This window comes from Pelobates fuscus, chromosome 3, assembly GCF_036172605.1.
Source record: "Pelobates fuscus isolate aPelFus1 chromosome 3, aPelFus1.pri, whole genome shotgun sequence".
Classification (NCBI taxonomy): domain Eukaryota; kingdom Metazoa; phylum Chordata; class Amphibia; order Anura; family Pelobatidae; genus Pelobates; species Pelobates fuscus.
The window spans coordinates 399418413-399435793 of record NC_086319.1 but is presented as its reverse complement, the minus strand read 5'-3'; the positions used below and the strand labels follow the sequence as shown (position 1 = coordinate 399435793).

Sequence of the window (17381 nt, the reverse complement as noted above, 5' to 3'; positions counted from 1 at the left end):
TAATATTGTGACCAAACAACTTTAGATTAATTCAAGCAGTATTTATGCCCCACAGTCTCTCTGCTCAGTACTCTGTAATTAAGGAATTAAATCACTTTGTGTAAAAAGCCCCAGTCACACCTCATTGCATGTGACTTACACAGCCTTCCTAAACACTTCCAGCAAAGAGTCATCTAATGTTTACACTTCCTTTTGTGCAAATTCTGTTTAATTTAGAATGTCTTATGCTCGATAGGTTAATGGATTGCTAGACCCTGTAGGAGCCTCCTGTGTAGTGCAATTTAAGTAACACCTGAGTGAAAATCAAACCTTTTTTCCCCCATGCAGGCTGTGTCAGTCACAGCCAGAGAGATGTGGCTAGGGCTTCATAAACAGAAATGGCAGAGAATTGAGCAGTGAGACTCTATTAAATACACTAAACTGCTTCATTAAGCTAATCTTATCTTGGTGACTATAGTGTTCCTTTAATGAAGCAGTTTTGGTGTATAGTTTATGCATCTTAAGTCTCACTGCTCAATTATCTGTTTGTATCTCTTACACTAGAATATTTCATTATAATAAAAGGCATTTTAAGCCAAACTTAATTTGTCGTCTGTTTACATTGACCACAGAAGACAGGTTCCTTGTCACATCACATATTTACGCTTGGATGCTTGCTAATATTTTTTTCAGTTAAACGTATTTACAGAGTTACTCACTAAAATATAAACTGTCAGGAATCCAAAGTAATTCTCAAGTTTTAGGCCAAAAAAAAAACAGTTTGTAAAAATAAAAAATTCAATGGTTGCCATGTTTAGTTTTCTAATTTTGGTCTAAAATTCTAAATGTACTTAGAATTTCCAAAAATGTACACCTTATTGAATGGCCTTGCATAACTCTCTAAATGGAAAGAATGACTAAATATACAGATTTGTATTATTTCTTTATTAGTTTCCTAAAGCATTATATGCACACACTTTTTACATGTATAAATATACATAATGTTTCTTCAGAATGATGAAACTTGAATCATTTAGGCACTATCTATGTAAAATTCTCTTTTTCCACATGAGATGACCCATGGAGTTAATGTTAGGTCTGAAGAGTATAATAAAACATTTAGGAACAAACATACAGATAACCAATGCCCAACTTGACGCCAGAATAGCAAACACTTCCATCAATTGAATGTACTTCCCGCTCGCACTGAGTGAGGCAGGGATAAAACACACCCAAACACTAAGGAAAGATAGCATGCTGAAAGTGATACATTTAGCTTCATTGAAGCTGTCAGGAAGTCCTCGGGCAAGAAACGCAACAATAAAACTTGTAATGGCCAAGAAACCTAGATATCCAAACATGGACCAGAAGGCTGTAGGAGATCCCATATTACACACAGCACTGATAATTTCTGGTTTGGTTTGAGTATTATGTTCTGAAAAGGGAGGTTTAAGAGATAACCAAGTGATGGACAGAATTACTTGTATAAGGGAGCAGATGCAAATTATGATGTAGGACACCCAAGGGTTTGTCAGTATTTTCAGAGAACTGGCTGGTTTGGTGGACAGAAAGGCAAATACCACCATAAGAGTTTTGGCTAATATACAAGAGATGCAGAATGCAAAGATCATACCAAAAGCAGGCTGACGAAGAAGACATTTCTTAGGTTCAGGGTATCCAATAAAAGCCAAAGTGCAGAGGAAACAGAGGGACAACGACACCAGAAGAAGACAACAAATGGAATAATTATTGGCTTTTACAATAGGAGTTGTTTTATTATGTATGAAGATTCTCAAAATGGCAACAGGAACTAAAGACGACACAATGCTAGTAGCAGTCATGGTTGCCCCCCATGCATCTTCATAAGAAAGGTACTCTACAGATTTTGGAAGACACAAGGATTTGTGATGATTTGGCCACATATCCCATTGACATTTGAAACAATCAGTAGAATCTGAAAACATAAGTATAATTGACACATTAACATGTATTTCATGTGTAAGATGCCCACATATATCAATGAAGTACCAGCTATCAGGTGTGTTTTTTTTGTGCACAGATAACAGTCAGTCTTGCATTTCCCCAACAGCAGGAGAAAGATTAGTATAACACATAGCATAACATGGTAGCAATAGAGATAACAGCACATTTTTAAATATATATGCAAGAGAAAACACCATATTTAGTATGTCAGTGTACATGAATGAAATAACAAGCTAAGGTCTGGTCAGATATAACACTTAAAATTACCCCCGAGCACAATCAAAGTAAAACAAAGAGCTGCAGCACTATAAAATAACAACCACAGCCCAGTATAACCTTGGAGGGCCATACTTCAGACATACAAGCTCAGCCTATGCACACCAAGTAAAATATTCTACCCCAACATGTTAGAGAACTCGAGTTCCATAGAGCGATGCCCCCCCCAGCCCCAGACTCCAACACAGTTCAGTGCACTTTTCCTACTGATCTGATTACGCATTGCAAAGAGAGCAAGGTCTTGGGGTCTTCCATCAGAAGTCAGTGTGTCATGGAGCGTGTAAGGCTCTCGAGGGTGTGAGCTGTGGCTAGGGTTTCTTCCCCTTCTGGACTGTGGCCTAGGTAAGTCTTGGCTAGCTGTAGAACCGAGACACCGATTCCGACACCTTCTTTCTGCGTCTCCTCATCTGCGAAGTCATGGGGGACTTAAAAAAAGCAAGTTGTGGCAGTGTGCCTCTGCCAGATGGTGTGGGCTGGGAATCTGCAGCCACCACAGATCTCTCCGCTTCATGCCTCAGGATGGTCCAGAATCGCGACCACAGCCTCTCAAAGGCTTTTTCAAGTCGCACCTAATAGAAAGCCTTTGTTGCAGTAGCTTGTAGAGCTGTTGACTGCTCTGCTGTGGCCATTTTAGCCTGTAGGCTTTGCAGGATTTACAGTGCTTTGTAAGAGAGTATCAGGCTTAAAAGCGATATGTACCGGGATAACCCCCACTGGTCCAAAGGGGGGAGACACGGGACTCGTTCACACCTCACAGCTAGCAGGATCGCAACGAGGAGGTTGGCTGCAACTCCTGGCCAGATCCACACCAGGCTGCAATGTAAAGAAGTCAGCATTTCAATTCCGCAAATAGCAGGAGTGCTCCAGCAATACCTCCCGGTTGCGCTTGGACACCATTAGATCTCCATCTAAGGTGAGATTTCTTTCAAGGTTGTTTCAAGTAATGAAATTAGAAACAAAAGGGCACCGAAGTGCTTGGTTCCCAACAGGGGGAACTAGAGTGTGTCTGCAGGACTCAGTAGGGGATAACCCTTGTATATATACAAAAATAGAGGGAGTAGGCGTATTCCTTAGCTTGCAAAGCTTCGGGAGCGCCAAGAAAGGGAGTTCTGCAGCTGTTGTACTGCTTTAAATAATGGTCTAAAATAATTTAATCGTGGGTATCATTGAAAATATGATCCCAAATGAAAAGTAAATGAACAAATAAAACTTAATGTACCACCACCATAATACACACACTAGGGTGGGTCTGTACAATATAGTAGTTATATACAGTGAAACTGGTGCTGTAAAAGGGACACTACAGCTGCTTGCATTAAATTGTGCACTAAAGGCTTGTTAGCCTGAGAGGCACAAGTAGATAACTGCTAACTGTGTCCCTTGGCATCAGAATGTAGAGAAACCTTTTTTAAAAGGAAACTTGATCCCAAGTATCCTCTAATAGGAAACAAAGTATCTCTGTATAGCTAAGGGGATACAGAGTTGCCACTTGACATGCTAGAGATACAGTGTTTCAGCCCAAAGGTAAGGCAGAGTTAGTGGTTGCAGTAGTTGCCCCTATTCCAGTGCGGGCTCTAAACAACCTGCTGAAGGAGAAAAAATATTACTCAACTTTTAACAGCCCAAATCCTATCGAAGGCTGACTAGAGTAGCTTGCTGCAGTGCTTGCCCCTACTGATACAGGAGCTGTAGTGAGTCCGCTGTGGAGGAAAAAAGATTTCTACACTGGTCACTTCTGAAATACTAATTGTGGATAGCTCTAACGTCGGTTAGGCGAGACCTAGACCCACTACCCTCACCCAGTGATCACATCAATCCGTGCTGGTGAAATAAAAGAAAGAAAGAAAGAGTAACGACCTAACGTCCGTTTCGGCGCTGTTAGAGCGCCTTTGTCAAAGGTGAACCGGCTCCTGTGCCTCGCTGGGTTTAAATACCCGGACCGGCAATGCAAGTAACCAATCACGGCGCTGGGCGTGTCTTGCCTCTTCGCGCCAAACATCCGTATAGTATGCCATTCGTCCGTGTATCCACCCACGTGGGTGTAAGTAGGGCGGGTCTGCGGACGTAGGGAGGGTGTCAGTCATCGGCTGACTGAAGGAGAACTCCTCCCCCATAGGAAAACGGCTTTTACGGCTAACCACTTATACCACATACAAGTTCTGACTACAAGCCCCTAATACACGGTATCTTAGGTTAAAGAACCAATAATCAGCGGAGACTTAAAGCATATCAGCTTACATGTACCGATGAGTCCTGTATTGGGATTTGGGAGTGCAGGATTGAGTTAACCCTTGCTGGTGCATGACAGGGATCGTGCAACAAAAAGAAAAAGAAATACGGCTCCCATATTCATCAAGGGCATGTGAAGTGGGAAGCACTGTTATTGTAGTTGCACTGAGTACTACTGAACACTGTAGACGGTATTTGCAAAACTCTTCCTGACGGAAGGTGGGATGCAAACATAGATCCCCTATTTCATGCAGGGTAGGGAAGATCCTATTGGTAAAAATAGGCAATCACTTATTCTCCTGATGGAGCCAAACAGGAAAAACAGGGGGGGGGGGGAGTTAACCGGGAGTGGTGGTTTAGTAGAATAGGTAATGAGCGGTCACTTGTTATGCTGGCACATAGGCACCCGGTAAATCACACTTCACATATACAGAAAGAAATATCTGTTAACAAAAAGACCTAAGTTAAAGACAACACAAATCTATATACATATATACACAGTGGGGATAATCATCATTCAATAAACGGGGTGAAGGTGAAGCCTTCATTGAGGCCTTTGGGGGCTATTGTGTCAAATTTGTAAATCCAATAGCATTCCCTTCTTTTAAGGGTTTGATCTAAATCTCCACCCCTTTTGCCCAATTGGATTTTTTCTAATACCGCAAATTTGATACATTTAGGGGTGTCCATGTGGTTGGTTCTAATGTGTCTGGCAACTGACGTGTCTCTGTTAGATGTTACAGAGTGGACATGTTCCATGATGCGTCGCTTAAATGGGCGTATAGTTTTGCCCACATATTTCATGCCACACTTACACATGAGTAAGTAAACCATTCCCTGGGTATTGCAGTTGAAAAACTGTTTTATGAGAATCTCTACAGAGTTGTTGTGGTTAGTAAGGGTTTTTGACCCTTTAGCTATATATGTACATGCAACACATTTCCCACATTGGTACGTGCCATGTATAGTCATCCAGGTGGTGTTCGTTTTTTTAGGGGTAGAGAGGTAACTGGGTACAAGCATTTCTTTTATGTTTTTACCTCTTCTCGCTGTGATAGACACCTTAGTGGAGATGGTGTCCTTCAGATGTGGATCTTGTGTCAAAAGAGGCCAAAAACGGCCCATCACTTTCTTTACCTCATTCCATCCAGCATCATAGTTTGCTACACATCTGATTAGTTTATTTGGGTCCTGCTTGGGCTCATCCATGAGCAAATCTTCGCGAGTACTATTAAGTGCTCGCTGGTAGGCATGCTTTAGGCAGCGATTTGGATAGCCTCTTTGTTTGAATCTGAATCTTAGTGCAGTTGCTTTTAGTTTGAAGTCCTCAATAGACGAGCAGTTCCTCCTTAGTCGGAGATACTGGCCCACCGGGATCCCTCTTTTGAGTGGAGTAGGGTGTTGGCTCTCCCATCGTAACATGCTATTGTTAGAGGTGGGCTTACGATATTGGGTGGTTTCAATCCCCAGGTCCTTGGTTATCCTGAATGTGCAGTCTAAAAAATTGAGTGCCTGGTCTCCAAACTCCATAGTGAATCGGAGATTCAGATTATTCCTGTTGAGTGTCTCAACAAAAGTCTCAAAGTGTGATTGAGTACCTGTCCAAATGATGAGGATGTCGTCTATGTACCTTTTCCATAAAAAGATACAATCGGTAAAGTCGGTGTTGTGCTCAGTGAAGACCTTTTCACTCTCCCACCATCCAAGGTGCAGGTTGGCGTATGATGGGGCACAGGACACCCTCCCTACGTCCGCAGACCCGCCCTACTTACACCCACGTGGGCGGATACATGGACGAATGGCATGCTATATGGATGTTTGGCGCGAAGAGGCAAGACACGCCCAGCGCCGTGATTGGTTACTTGCATTGCCGGTCCGGGTATTTAAACCCAGCGAGGCACAGGAGCCGGTTCACCTTTGACAAAGGCGCTCTAACAGCACCGAAACGGACGTTAGGTCGTTACTCTTTCTTTCTTTCTTTTATTTCACCAGCACGGATTGATGTGATCACTGGGTGAGGGTAGTGGGTCTAGGTCTCGCCTAACCGATGTTAGAGCTATCCACAATTAGTATTTCAGAAGTGAACAGTGTAGAAATCTTTTTTCCTCCACAGCGGACTCACTACAGCTCCTGTATCAGTAGGGGCAAGCACTGCAGCAAGCTACTCTAGTCAGCCTTCGATAGGATTTGGGCTGTTAAAAGTGGAGTAATCTTTTTTCTCCTTCAGCAGGTTGTTTAGAGCCCGCACTGGAAAAGGGGCAACTACTGCAACCACTAACTCTGCCTTACCTTTGGGCTGAAACACTGTATCTCTAGCATGTCAAGTGGCAACTCTGTATCCCCTTAGCTATACAGAGATACTTTGTTTCCTATTAGAGGATACTTGGGATCAAGTTTCCTTTTAAAAAAGGTTTCTCTACATTCTGATGCCAAGGGACACAGTTAGCAGTTATCTACTTGTGCCTCTCAGGCTAACAAGCCTTTAGTTCACAATTTAATGCAAGCAGCTGTAGTGTCCCTTTTACAGCACCAGTTTCACTGTATATAACTACTATATTGTACAGACCCACCCCAGTGTGTGTATTATGGTGGTGGTACATAAAGTTTTATTTGTTCATTTACTTTTCATTTGGGATCATATTTTCAATGATACCCACGATTAAATTATTTTAGACCATTATTTAAAGCAGTACAACAGCTGCAGAACTAAGTAATGAAATTAGTCAATTAAAATGTGGAGCTCATTCCCCATGCGTCTGAACAGCATGGCTGTCAAGCCCCGCCCTTCAGCTATCAGGTTTTATGTTATCATAATCGGCCCTGTATGCAATAGTCTAAACAAAATTTTAAAAATGAAAGTTATTCACTACAGAGTTTGTAAGTACCCTGGTCAGGGCCGCCATCAAAAATTTTCTAGCACAGCTCAAGTTCTTGGCCCCCGGTGGCCCACCTCCAAGCCCGCCTCTAAATCCCGCCACACACTTACATACTAACAGACACACATACTGAAACAGACATACACACATACAGGCATACATACTGACACACCCATACTGAAACAGATACACTGTCAGGGTACCTGTTGTTTCTGCCCTGGCAGGAATCCAGCCTGTGGGGCATCTTACTCATGATGGGGCTAATTCTTCCATTCCCTCCGCTCATCTCAGCCGTTCAGAAGCCGTCCGTGGTAGCTCTGCCCCATTTTATGATGCTGCACATGCGTGCCGATGTCATGACGTCGATGACGTCACGGCCCACCAAAACCTTCGAATTAGAATGTTTTGGGGGCATGGTCATCACTTAAAGAGCCAACATGTAAAAAGTACTCACTTGCAAGTACTCACCTGTCGTGGTTCTAGCTTGTCTGTTTCTATAGTGCTTACTCTGGTTTGGTTTCTTGGTATTTGACTTGGCTCTCAACCTCGGATTGTCCCTGACCATTCTTTGTTCTTTCAGATGTTGGTCCGGCCATTGTAAGGCCCAGTATGTCCTTCTATATTTTTGCGTTCTGCGTATTGGATCCTTGTCTCGATCCTGACACACACATAAACAGACACACAGACATACATAGTGACACACAGATACAAACTAACATACGTACAGACACACATACACATATGCATAAGGAGATACAGACACACACAAATACTGACATAAAGACACACACAGACACATACATACTGACATACATACATACAGACATACATACTGACATACTGATATACATACTGACATGCTGGCTTTCATACTTACATTATTTACAGTGGGTGGACGAACAAACATGTAGTTGTAACCAGACAAGTTGGACACACAGGAACAGAGGGGATGAGGGCCTTGCTCATTGTGCTTACATGCTAGAGGGATTGGGGTAAAGTGGCACAAAAGGTAAGGATAGTATTAGAGTAATGACAGTTGCAAGAGAGGAATCAGTCGGGAGCTATTAACAGTTTAATTGATATGCTTTTACATACATTTACACATACTGACATACTTACATATACATACACATACACATAAACACATAAATATGCATACACATAAAATACATACATACATACAGACAGACACATACATACATACATACAGGCATACATACATACATACATACTTACTGGCATACATACATACATGCATAATGGCATACATACATGCACACATACATGCATACATGCTGGCATACATACCTACATACATACAGGCATACATACATGCACATACATGCATACTGGCATGCATACATACATTCATACATGCATACATACATAAATAAAAAGTTACTTGCACTCTCTCCTTAATCCCTATGTATATTTAGACAAATGGAGGTCATTTAGTTGCTCCAATGGCCATTGGAGGGAATGCCCGCCTGCCAGCGTCAAGGCAGACCCCCCCTAAAGCGCATCCTACACTGACCCTTCAGCCTTCTTCCTTGAGCTTCTGACAAAGAAGATATCTCTAATGAGACAGAGAGGGATATTTTTTATATACACCCCTATATACTTATTAACCCTTAATAGTGAACACATGGGATGGACGGTAGCATTGTAACAAGGCTGAGGAGGATTGGACTTCAAGAGGAACTTGCTTTTGATGCAGGATCACAGGTAAGATTTGCCTTTTTATATTTTATTTGTGGAAGGGGGAGTTTCGCCAGCAAGGGTACTCTAAAATATTAAAATATCCATAAAAATATTAGTTTTTTGGTTGAAGTAACCTTTTAATAATTTCTCACCAAGTGAAGCATTTTGCGATTAAATCATTGGCTTACCTGTTTGATTGGAGAATTCTCCCTGTGGACAAGGAACACATTGGAAGCAGCAAAGAGGTTCTCCATTTCTAGCTGCTTTCCTGAAACCAGGTGGGCATCTCTGACTACAGACTGAGACAGGGATCTGTAGGAAGTTGAGGATAATGATGTGAAATATTTGTACCATTAAATAATCCATGTGCTGTACAATAATTCTGTACTTGTGACTATGGCCTTTAATAAGCTGGTTTGAAGAGTGAGAATATTTTCTCTCCCACGCTCATTAATAGGAAATGACTGGTAACCCTGTCACCCTTCCACAGTAAGTAATCAAACAAATTAAGAATGGTTTGACAACTTACCTGGGTCTCACCTGCCTCTTCTGCTACTGAGCTAAGCCTAGCTCTTTGGTTCTCAGCTGACAATAATAGTCAATGAGTGCAGTCCTATATGGCAGATATTAGCTCAGTGGAGCTAACAGAAGTTCCTTGCAGGAGTTTCAGGCACCAAGGGAGGCAGCAATAGGTACACGGTGGGACACAGGTAAGTTCTCAGTACACTGAGTATTCAGTGTACCGATAATTTGAGAATAAGGTTGAGGAATGTATGAATACTAGTCTAAGTGAACAAATTTTGATAACTCATTAAATCAAAAAGAAAAACAAACAAAACCAACAGGTGTACTGCACTAGATATTTATGTTAGTGCATCGGTAGGTGTACGTCCTACATTAGTGTAGAGATTTGGATTCTGTCACCCTGCTTTATAGGATTTTTATTTGTGGTGCACGGTAGGAGGTATGTCAGGCTGAGTTGTCTCTGGCTAGGCTACCATAATACGTAGGGGTTGATTGTCTGTTGTATGTTGTAGAGGTTGTTTTATTTTACCTAGCTCTACTAGGTCAATGAGTACATGTAGTGCACATTGTGCTCTATGGGTTCGACATATATGAAGTAGTTGCCTAAGGTGGACCACCTGAGTTCTTCTAATATGCATGTGTTCAATTTTGGTCACCAGTGTCTTGATTACCGTTGGTGAGGTTGACCTCCACAAGCTTGTTATGGGCATTTTCGCCACTGTGAGTATAAAGTATGTATTAGCGGCTTTATAGTTACAGTGTTTTGCTATGGTATTGTGAAAAAGAAATATGGCCATGTCCAGTTCTAATCTCGTGCCTACTACCTCGTGAAGAAGAGTCTGAACTTTCCCCCCAGAATAGTTTGATGTCTTTACATGACCACCATATGTGTACAAGATTCCCTTTCTCCACCCTGCAGCACCAACATTTACCAGATTCTGTTGGTTTGTACTTACTGATGTCGTCCCATTTCGCTAGCACTTTATAGTTGGTTTCCAGAAATTGTATACTAGTGTGAGCATGAGAGATCCTAAAGATCACTCAGTGTCTGTCAATGATGTATCAATGTGGTCATTCCACATGTGTGTGTATGGTGGGGGTTTAGGATAGATTAGTGGCATTAGCATTTTGTAACTTTTTGAGAGGGTTTTGGATACTGGTTTATTTTCCGAGCATAGAATCTCAAATGTAGTTTTCTCTCGGAGACCTTGAGGCAGAATTGGTAACATGTTTACAAAATGTTTCAGGTTGGAGTATTGGAATTCTAAAAGTGTAGAGGTGGGGGATGACCCTGTTAATTTGGTTAGAGATAGTAGTCCCGTTGTCTGCCCCAATTGATCCAGTTGTATAAATATATGAGTCTTTATCTCTATATGACTTGTTCAAGAAAGTAAGGCCTTTCAGACCAGGTGGGAAGGTGGGGTTGTGTGAAATAGGGTACTTGGAGGATGGGGGGTGAAAAGTCAGAATAGTGTGCTAATTTCTTCCAAATCTTTAGTGTGGTCGATACGGTCGGTGGTGAGGCACTTGTAGAGATAGTGTTTGTGCTAGTAACCATGGTAATGTTCGGAGTGGAGTTGTAATAGCAGACTGCTTGACAGCTATCCATTGTTTAAAGGTTTTTCTGGTCAATCAATCTACTATATGCCCCAATTCGACAGCATAGTGATATAATTCAAGTTCTGGTAGTCCTGCCCCTCCCCTGTCCCATGGTCTGGTGATTACTTCATATGCTATTCTGTGGTGATTACTTCATATGCTATGGGCTCAAACAAATTTGGTAAATATGGATTTAATCTGATGGAAAAAAGTTTTCGGCAGTGATATTGACATGGTATTCAGGAGATTTAGTATTTTGGGTAATACATCCATAAAAATGATATTTATTCTCCCTAGCCACAGGTAGTGTGGTTTGTTCCACTTCTCTAAGTCTGTTAATATGTCTCTTAATAGGGAAATAAAGTTGGATGTGTACAGGTCTGATATAGAAGGTGTGATTTTAACCCACAGGTATGTTATGTGGTGTGTCGTCCACTTAAAGTGATAATGGGTCATTAAGGGGATAGTATCTGCGGGGGGTGACATTAATGTTAAAGATTTCACTTTTTTCTATATTTAATTTAAAGTTTGAGAGTTGGCTGTAGTGTTGGAGTTCTTGCATTAGTGGGGGTAGTAATTTTCAGGGGTTAGAGAAGATCATCGGCAAATGCCGAGACCTTGAAAGTATAGTGATCACCTTTGAAGCCCTGCATATTGATGTTTTTTCTCACTGCCTGCAAGAGGGGTTCCAACATCAGTATGAACAGCAATGGTGACAGGGGGCAGCCCTGCCTGGTTCGGTTGCATATCTTAAAGGGTCAAGATAGCCAGACGTTTACTTTTAACCTAGCCAAGGAGTTGGAATATATATGTGAAATACAGGTCATCCATCTCCTCCCGAAGCCCAGTGTGACAAAGGACATGAGAATGGACCAGTCCACCCTGTCAAATGCCTTTTTGGCATATATTGAGAGCCAAATGGACAGAATTTTTGTGTTTGGTTGTGTGTATTAAATGTATAATTTTAGTAGTGTTGTATTTTGCTTCTCTGGTTGGAACAAATCCCACATGATCACTGTGTACTAGAATTCCTAATAGGGGTTGCAATCTGTTTTCCATCAGTTTTGAAATCATTTTCACATCGACGTTGATCAGGGAGATTGGCCTGAAGCTTCTGCAGGATTCTGGGTCTTTCCCTGGTTTAAGAATGAGTGTTATTGTTACTTCTAGACTAGAGTCCGGAATTCCTAGTGTCGGGGATAAGGAGTTAATGGCTTTTAGGAGATATCAGTCTATTTCAAGAAGAACTGTCTTGTGGTAGAGGTTAAAGAAGCAGTCAGGTCCTGGGCTTTTGTCAGTTGGTGTGGATAGTATTGCTTGTTTCAGTTCGCCCTTTGTGAATGGTTCATCTAAAGAGTGAGCCATCTCTGGAGTGAGAATGGTGTCAAATTTATCGGTCAAGTATGCCATTCTGTCTTGAGATTCGTGGTTGTTTATGTCTCTAAATGTGTATGCTATTTGGTCAGTGGTATCTACTAAGTTCCTCTGACTCATTCTTATCTTGGCGATATACATTGACTGTCTCTATTGTTTGAGAGGTGAGGCTAACATCTTTCCACATCTGTCCCCTTGCGTAAAGAATTTATGTTTCGTCCACAAAATTTATTTTTTTAGCTTCATAGTTCAGTAATATTTTGAGTTCTGATCTAAGTATGAGCAGAGATTTATATTCTACATCCAAGAAAGTTTTTGTGCTTTAATTCTAGGTGTTCTTTTTCTTACATCAGATTTTTTTGTTCCCGTGATTTGTCCTTTTTAAGGCATGATCCCCACTTAGTAATTTCACCTCTTACAACTAATTTGTGTGCCTCCCATTGCATAAATGGTTTTGTGTCGGGTGTAAAAATTTTCTTAAAGTAATGTCTTATGGTTTGGGACAGGTCTAGTTTGATATTGCCTTTTTGAATGATGTGGGGATTCAAATGTCACTTTGTTTGTAGTTTGGGAGTAGTTGGAATGCACATGGAGATCGTGATTGGGGCGTGATCAGACCACGTAATATTTCCTATTGTGGCTTTTGTCAGAAGTGGTGGGTTAAAAACAACATGTTAATTCTTTTATACCTCAAACTATTTTTATACAGTTGGACTACTTACGCTGGAAAGGCACCAAGGCATATAAATCATATAGTTGTTAAACCTGTTGCTTAAAGGCTGCAGAGGAGTCTATATTATCATACTTTTCCAAAAAGAAACATTTAATTCACAAACATGATTTATCATCATACTCTATTAATAAGACATTTAGCTATTGAAGTACTTTGTAGGTCAATAAAAGTGGCATTAGATTTGCTAGACAATTCACGTTTAAACAACCGTCATGGTAATATTACTATGTTGACTGCCATTTGTTCTTTATAAGTGGCATGGACAATAGCATTGTGAGAGGCCTTGTGAGAAGTTTGAATGGAAAAATGTGGAGTGGAATTTTCTTCAAAGAAATTATCCAGATCTTGTTGGATCTCTTCAGCTATCTCAGGGGGTGTAATAAAACTGGGTAAAATTTGCCACATAATTATCTCTAACAGATAGAAACATTTAGGTGTAAATAAATATTTGCATGCCGTGTCCATAATATGGAGTTAATACTCATGATGCTAACTTCTGGGATAGAGGACTGAGCTATTACTGAGTCATTATGAAAAGTCAGTTTGCTAACATGTGGAAAGAGGAGAAGAAAAATATATATAATCAAGATTAGAAGTGAACTGAAATCAAATCCAAATTAGATAATTGTAAGTCCCTAAACATCAGTCTCCTCTTACTGGCATATTTTGACCCTTAACATTAAGGAAAAACACTTACATTAAGGGCCATATTAGGAGAATACTCAAAAATTTCAAATAGAACTTTGTAAGACAATCAATTAACTTGTTCTGTATTTCAATAGAAAAACACGACCCTGCTCAAAACCATGTGAAAACCATTTATAACATCTTATTAAAGCAAAGCAGGACAGTATTTTCTCATGCAACCTATTATAGATTCTCACCTTTTGGTCTATGGTGGGCCACTGTATGTCAGTTTTGTTGATGGTAAATACTTGCTCATTGGATGCTGCTGAGTCAAATTCTCCCACCTTGACATGTCGTATGGTGAGTTCTGGAGTCATCTGCCAATTTACAATGTCATAGAATGCAGGTGGGTCCCCGTTCTCATCAAAGTAAAGTTCCCTCCCACTGCTCATCTTCACACTTACTTTCTTCATATAGTGCAGGAGCTGGAGACAGGAAAATAATTAGTTATATGTGAATTGAAATAGTGATGCCAGGACAAGAATTATTTTATAATAATCAACATGAAATACCAAGAGTGACAAGGATATAAATTAGAACATATATAAAGTGGGAATAAATAGAACAATGGAAAGTTCTTTATAATATAATATTATCAAGGTACTCTATTACTATTTCAAATGGAGACAAAATGTTTTAGTCGTAAAACACAAGGTGAACGGGGCGGGGCCTGAAAGCCAACTGAAATGGACGCATGTAGCTGGACCTCCTCAGTGGAATAATCTATTTAAGCCTAATCCTCCACATACTCTTGTTGTTTCTGGTGAAAATCCTGCTGTGGCACCTGTGGAGAACCCTGTCAAGTGATTAGCCAACGAGTGCCTGAATCCAACAGCCATAACCCATGTTACTGTGTTAGACCTCTCTGTGGCCTGCAGAAATACTTGAGGTGGGGGAGCCAGTCAATCCTCTGTCCTGGTTTGGGCGGTTATCCTGGTACCAGCCGATGTCCTAACATGGTCACCCTGCTGAAAAACCCAGCTCACCGCAGTTCGAGAGCAGAGGTCTAGCAGACAATATGTCAGCTCCAACAAGGCCTGCACTAGTGGAAATGCTCCTAAAGACATTCAACCAGATTTGTGCATCATTTTTGACAATGCTGTCTGAATGAGAGCTTACCTTTACTCCTGCTGTCCTGCTGAATAGAGCCAAATGTCTAAGCATCCCCCACGTGTCTCCAAAGTAGCACTGCAGATGAGATGTTGCAAGAAGCCACCCGGTGGATGGCTGCACTCCACCATGTGCATTCGCACAGTTGTTGCCTCATGTCCCGACTGTGTGGAACCAAACTCTCTCGCCCTTGGATCTGAAAGCAGCTGGATCCGAAAGCTTTTCCCCTTTAGGCAGCCTAATGTATATGACTGCAGGACTGCGGATATCTCAGGCCTAATTATTCTGGCATCAAATAATGAGGACACTGGGAGAAGGGACCAGGCCCGGTAACAAGCTGTCCTATCTAGCCTGGACTATACGTGTGTTGACTGACCAAAACAGTACACTCACTAGCTCAGGATACTACCTTTGACACACTAGTGATCACTGTTGATCGTTAATGTTATCCATACCCAGTGACTTTAAAGCATACCTGTTCTTGATTGTTTATAAATGTGCTTTCCAACTTATTTTTATCATAACCACTTCCATGTCTAGTTTTCACTCTTGGCTTATACTCTTGGCTTTTCCAAATATTCTAAACATGTACATTTCTCTGTTTTGTTTTCATTTATAAAATGAGGCTGTATTTCACTGGAGTTCATTGTAGAATGCATCGTTATTGCAAATGTGACATCTGCTCTGACTATGTATTTTGTACTGTTTCCTCTAATGCCTCAATATAATATAGAATGACAAACTACGCTTTTACCTTGCCAACAAGGTTTGATTAAGATTGTTAAACGATATCCTGACATACAATTTTTTTTTTTAAATAATTTTAAAATATGTGCAGTTGACTCTAATGCCATGACAGTTTCCTGCTGTTGAAATATACCGTACTTGCTCTAGCTGTCGTGGCAGTGGAAGCATGTCTGTTATCTTGTGCAAAGCAAAATTAAAATTAAAAAAACACAAGGCAAACAGGATTATAATAACAGAGTTAATAGCAAGGGTGGAGCAATAACAGCTAAAAGCTTTTTTTGATTTAAAAAAAAAAAATCCTTACTCATATTCTGGATAGGGTTTTGTAAAAACTTTTTATGGGGTAATTACAATATTAAAATTATTTATTTAAAAAAAAATTATTTAAAAAATAATAGCAAATAGCAAAGTTAATGTTTTGACACTGTAATTGCCCAATTTAATAAGCTAAGAACCTCCCTCGTTTTGATACTTTTAAGTAAGTATTTAATGTACTTTTTATATTCCACACAAATAACACAACCTATATATAAAAATATAATTTATAGTGACATAATAATAATAGATATGCGTATTAATGTCCCATGAACAAATGCAATAATAATATGAGGTGGAATATGGCAGTATAAGGATTACAATAATTCACAATCAAAGATAATTTCTAAGTGAGTTATGCACTTTGGATCATGTGCATAGAAGTCACTTCATGAAATAACCGACCAGCAGGGTGCAGTATTACACGGCACTTAATGTACAGACAATCGTACACATAGCAAAACAAAGCTGTTAGAGTAACATCTGGCAATAAACAGACAAAACACACTTTTAACAAAGTTCTTCATGCTTTAACCTTTCAATGCTGATTACTGACAAACCAAAACCTTTTACCTATTGCAACACAGGTTAAAGTTCAAATAAGCATTTCCCACCATCCAGACACAGAAATCAATTAGACAGTTTAACGTATCAATTAAACTGACCAACTATACTGTTTGCAAAACTTTGGTAACCACAATAAAATTACAACCTATCTCTTCTGGCTATGTATTAATCACATTAACCAAATCAACAATATTGCATCAAGCAATTATGATAACTAACCTGTTGAATTACTTTCTTATCTGCTTTTAAATTAGATTAAGGAGAAGTTTCTGGTATACCTGGACCCAAATGAATTATGCTAACATTACAAGGAATATACCCAATGAATTAATGTGCATATAGATGTAGTCTGAAGTCCCATGTCATTAAAGGACCAATATAGTGCCTGGAAAACATACTCGTTTTCCTGGTACTATAGTGCCCTGAGGGTGTCCCCACCCTGAGGGACCCCCTCCCGCCGGGCTAAAGTTGGAGAAAGGGGTTAAAATTACCTCTTTTTCCAGCACTGGGCGGGGAGCTCGCCTCCTGCTCTCCTCCTCCTCTCCGCCTCCTCGGCTGAATGAGCTGCGCGCATTCAGCCGGTCGCATAGGAAAGCATTGTAAATGCTTTCCTATGGACGCTTGCGTCTTCTCACTGTGATTTTAACAGTGAGAAGCACGCAAGCCCTCTAGCGGCTGTG

At 40.5% G+C, this 17381-nt stretch overlaps 1 protein-coding gene across 1 annotated transcript; it reads right to left on the bottom strand.

The window, feature by feature from the left end:
* Positions 1–1019: 1019 nt before the first annotated feature.
* Positions 1020–1820, bottom strand: LOC134601905 (vomeronasal type-2 receptor 26-like). Its single transcript, XM_063446409.1, has one exon. It carries the CDS (start codon positions 1818–1820, stop codon positions 1020–1022), a length of 801 nt encoding a protein of 266 aa, XP_063302479.1.
* Positions 1821–17381: the final 15561 nt, after the last annotated feature.

Excerpts from the sequence above, each read along its gene's own strand:
- LOC134601905 (XM_063446409.1), bottom strand. The coding sequence starts at position 1,820 with ATGACTGCTACTAGCATTGTGTCGTCTTTAGTTCCTGTTGCCATTTTG.